General features: G+C 37.0%; 1 protein-coding gene across 1 annotated transcript; it reads right to left on the reverse strand.

Annotated features, from left to right (window-relative positions):
- Nucleotides 1-211: 211 nt before the first annotated feature.
- Nucleotides 212-1,460, reverse strand: LOC107869290 (receptor kinase-like protein Xa21). Its single transcript, XM_047411446.1, has 2 exons — nucleotides 419-1,460; nucleotides 212-333 (listed from the first exon to the last, which is right to left on the reverse strand). The coding sequence occupies exons 1-2, from the start codon at nucleotides 1,458-1,460 to the stop codon at nucleotides 212-214; spliced, it is 1,164 nt and encodes a 387-aa protein (XP_047267402.1).
- Between the last annotated feature and the right edge of the window lie 1,683 nt (nucleotides 1,461-3,143).

The raw sequence follows: 3,143 nt of genomic DNA on the forward strand, positions 1-3,143 counted from the left end.
AAGTCGCTGAGGTGGGCAACCATATCTTCATCCAGCAAGATGTTACTAGGCTTCACGTCACAGTGAATTACAGGCAACGAGCACCCATGGTGAAGATATTCCAAAGCACATGCCACATCTATCATTAGGCTTAGTCTATTCTTGGTGTCAAGGAAGTAGTTGTGGGAATACAAATACTTCTCAAGACTTCCATTAGGCATATACTCAAGCACTAAAGCCTTGAAATCAAGGTTGGAACAACTAGTAATGACTTTAACGAGATTCCTATGGCGAAGGCTGCACAAAACTTCACATTCCGTATCAAAACTCTTGAATGCCGCATCCAGTTGCAGGCTGAAAAGTTTAACTGCAATGATAGTCCCACTTCTGAGTATGCCTTTGTAAACTAAGCGAAAACTTCCAAATCCAATCAGATTACTCTCGTTAAACTCATCAGTTGCTTGGATCAATTCATAGTATGAAATTCTTTCTCTTGTTATGGCAAACAATGAATCAGCTTGTTGAAGAGCACTTTTACCTCTTCTATACCTTATCCAGAAAAAAATAAAGGTGCTAGGAACAACTACTAGTGCAATTCCCAGCAAAAGAAAAAGAAATAGGAATTTTTTCCTATTTGATCTGTGCTTTAATGAAGTGGGGCATGGCAGGACACTAAATCTTAAAGAACCACACAATGCTTCATTGTAGATGAAAAACTGACTCGAGAGATTCTTGAAAGGACCCCCCAAGGGTATATCACCGTACAATTTGTTGACAGAAATATTGAAATACTTCAAGTTTTGAAGTTTCTCCAAAGACTTAGGAATGTTTCCAGATATATTATTATGAGAAAGATCTAGGAATTCCAAACCTACCATGTTGCTCACTGAGTCAGGTATAGATCCTTGCAAGTTATTGTGTCTCAAAGAAAGGTGCACCAGATTTTGCAACCCTCCAATTTTTCTTGGAATTCCATTTGAGAATTGATTCATCGATAGATCCATCTTTGTTATAGCCTTTAGATTTCCAATTTCTGCAGGTAAAGAACCTACCATGTTGTTTGTGGATAAGTCAAGAAACACTAGATCTTGAAGGTTCCCTAAGCTTGGTGGTATATTGGAACTCAATTTGTTGGAACCGAGATGTATCTCCCTAAGGGAAGTAATATTCCCTAAACAATTAGGAAGAGATCCTGAAAGTTGATTTTGACCCAAGTAAATATCACCCAAACGCTGCATTTTACAAATGTTAGGTCCAATAAATCCAGTAAGTTTGTTGTCATTCAAGTTAAACCGCTGAAGGTTTCTCATGTTGCCAATTGATGTGGGAATCGATCCAACCCGATTGTTTCCAGAAAGATCAAGGAATAATAAGCTGCTTAAGTTCCCAACTTCATTGGGAATTCGGCCTTTGATTTTGCATTTGTTGGTGTGAAATATTCTAAGAGAGATGGAAAGGTTTCCTATGGAGGCTGGAAGCATGTGATTTAGAGGATTGAAAGATAGAGAAAGAACTGTTAAATTTCGGCAATTGGTTAAGGAAGTCAGGAAGCTTAATGATGAGTCACTGGTTAAACTATTTGCCCCTAAATTAGATACTGTAGATGAGTCAAATATCCAAGTGAGTGGGGAATCAAGCGAGTGAGTTTGTTGTCTGGAAGCTCTAGAATAGTAAGTTTTGAACAATTGGAGATGGAATGAGGAATAGTCCCAACAAGATTGGTTAAGCTGTCTAGATAAAGCTCTTCAATATTGGGTATGATAGAACACATGTTTGGTGGGAGGCTTCCTGATAGATTATTGTCTCCAAGAGAAACTCCTCTCAGGCCTGATATGTTGAAGATCTCCATATCAAGTGAATCACTAAAACTATTGGTCGAAAGATCAAGTACCTCCAACTCACTGAGATTGCTTATCTCTTTGGGTATTTCACCTGGAAACACATATAGTGGATTACTAGTGAGTTTGAATAGTTGGTTCAATCAATTCTTGCTAAGATATAAGAATTGCGTCTTGTTTAAGTTGTCAATCTCCCATGGTAGAATCCACTAAGATTTTAACTTTTATGTTATTGGTGATACGAAAGTATTAAAAGAAAAAAGAAAAAAAATACGTATGGAAGATAAATATATTTGAACAGAGCCATTAGTCTGTCTTCTCTCCATGCCTAATATCACCAAACTTAGATACCTCAATTAATTCAATAACTGAAATTACCCCTACAGTTACTGTGTAATAAAATAAAATTCTGAAGCAATTAGATACAAGCATTCATAAGATAAAAACTTATGAATAAATTGCCTACCAAAGTTGTTGACGGCAAGACACCTTTTGAGGCATGGCACGGCTATAAGTCATCCTTTAAAACTTTAAAAATCATTGGTTGTTTGTGTTTCTCTCATATTCCGCAGGTTAGGTTAAAAGGGACAAGTTAGACAAGAAAGATGAACCTGGAGTATTATTGGTTACAGTACAATCTCTAAAGCTTACAGAATTTGTCAGCCTCATACTAGAAAAATTATGGTAAGTAGAGATGTTTTTAGCATGGAGAATGAGCAATGAGACTGGGAAAAATTTAATTAGAAGCAGATCACAAGCAATCTACCAAATTTTGATGGAAACATTGATGATCAACCTATGAGAGGAACGAGGTTGCTCTTTGAGATATACCAGATATGCAATGTGTCCATTTTAGAGCCTTTTGGATTTGAAGAGGTTGTTTTAGATTCTAAGTGGAAAGCCGCAATGGAGGAGGAGCTTACAATGATTGAGAAGAAAAAGACCTGGCAACTTGTGAAAAAGCCTTAATTTAGAAAGATCATTGGTGTGAAGTGGATTTACCACACAAAATTGAATGTTGATGGTTATGTTAACAAGCTCAAGGCAAGACTTGTAGTTAAAGGGTATGCACAGATTTTTGGTGTTGATTATCCTGACATGTTTTCTCCAGTTGCTAGGCTCGACACAGTTAAGTTGCTTCTTACTATTGCTGCACAACGTGGCTGGAAAGTGCATCAGATGGATGTCAAATCCACATTTCTTGATGGATGTCAAATCTACATAAAGCTTTTTATGGGCTAAAACAGGCACCAAGAGCTTGGTATAGTCGAATAGATTATTATTTGCTTAGCCTCAATTTTGAGAAAAGTGTTTCAGAATTCACAC

Source organism: Capsicum annuum, chromosome 4, assembly GCF_002878395.1.
Source record: "Capsicum annuum cultivar UCD-10X-F1 chromosome 4, UCD10Xv1.1, whole genome shotgun sequence".
NCBI lineage: Eukaryota > Viridiplantae > Streptophyta > Magnoliopsida > Solanales > Solanaceae > Capsicum > Capsicum annuum.

What these genes read in the sequence shown, in the direction of transcription:
- LOC107869290 (XM_047411446.1), bottom strand. Translation starts at nt 1,460, where the DNA reads ATGCTTCCAGCCTCCATAGGAAACCTTTCCATCTCTCTTAGAATATTT. An exon ending in AACTGATGAGTTTAACGAGA is followed by an intron (nt 334 to 418) that starts GTAATCTGATTG and finishes TAAACTTTTCAG; the next exon opens with CCTGCAACTGGATGCGGCAT.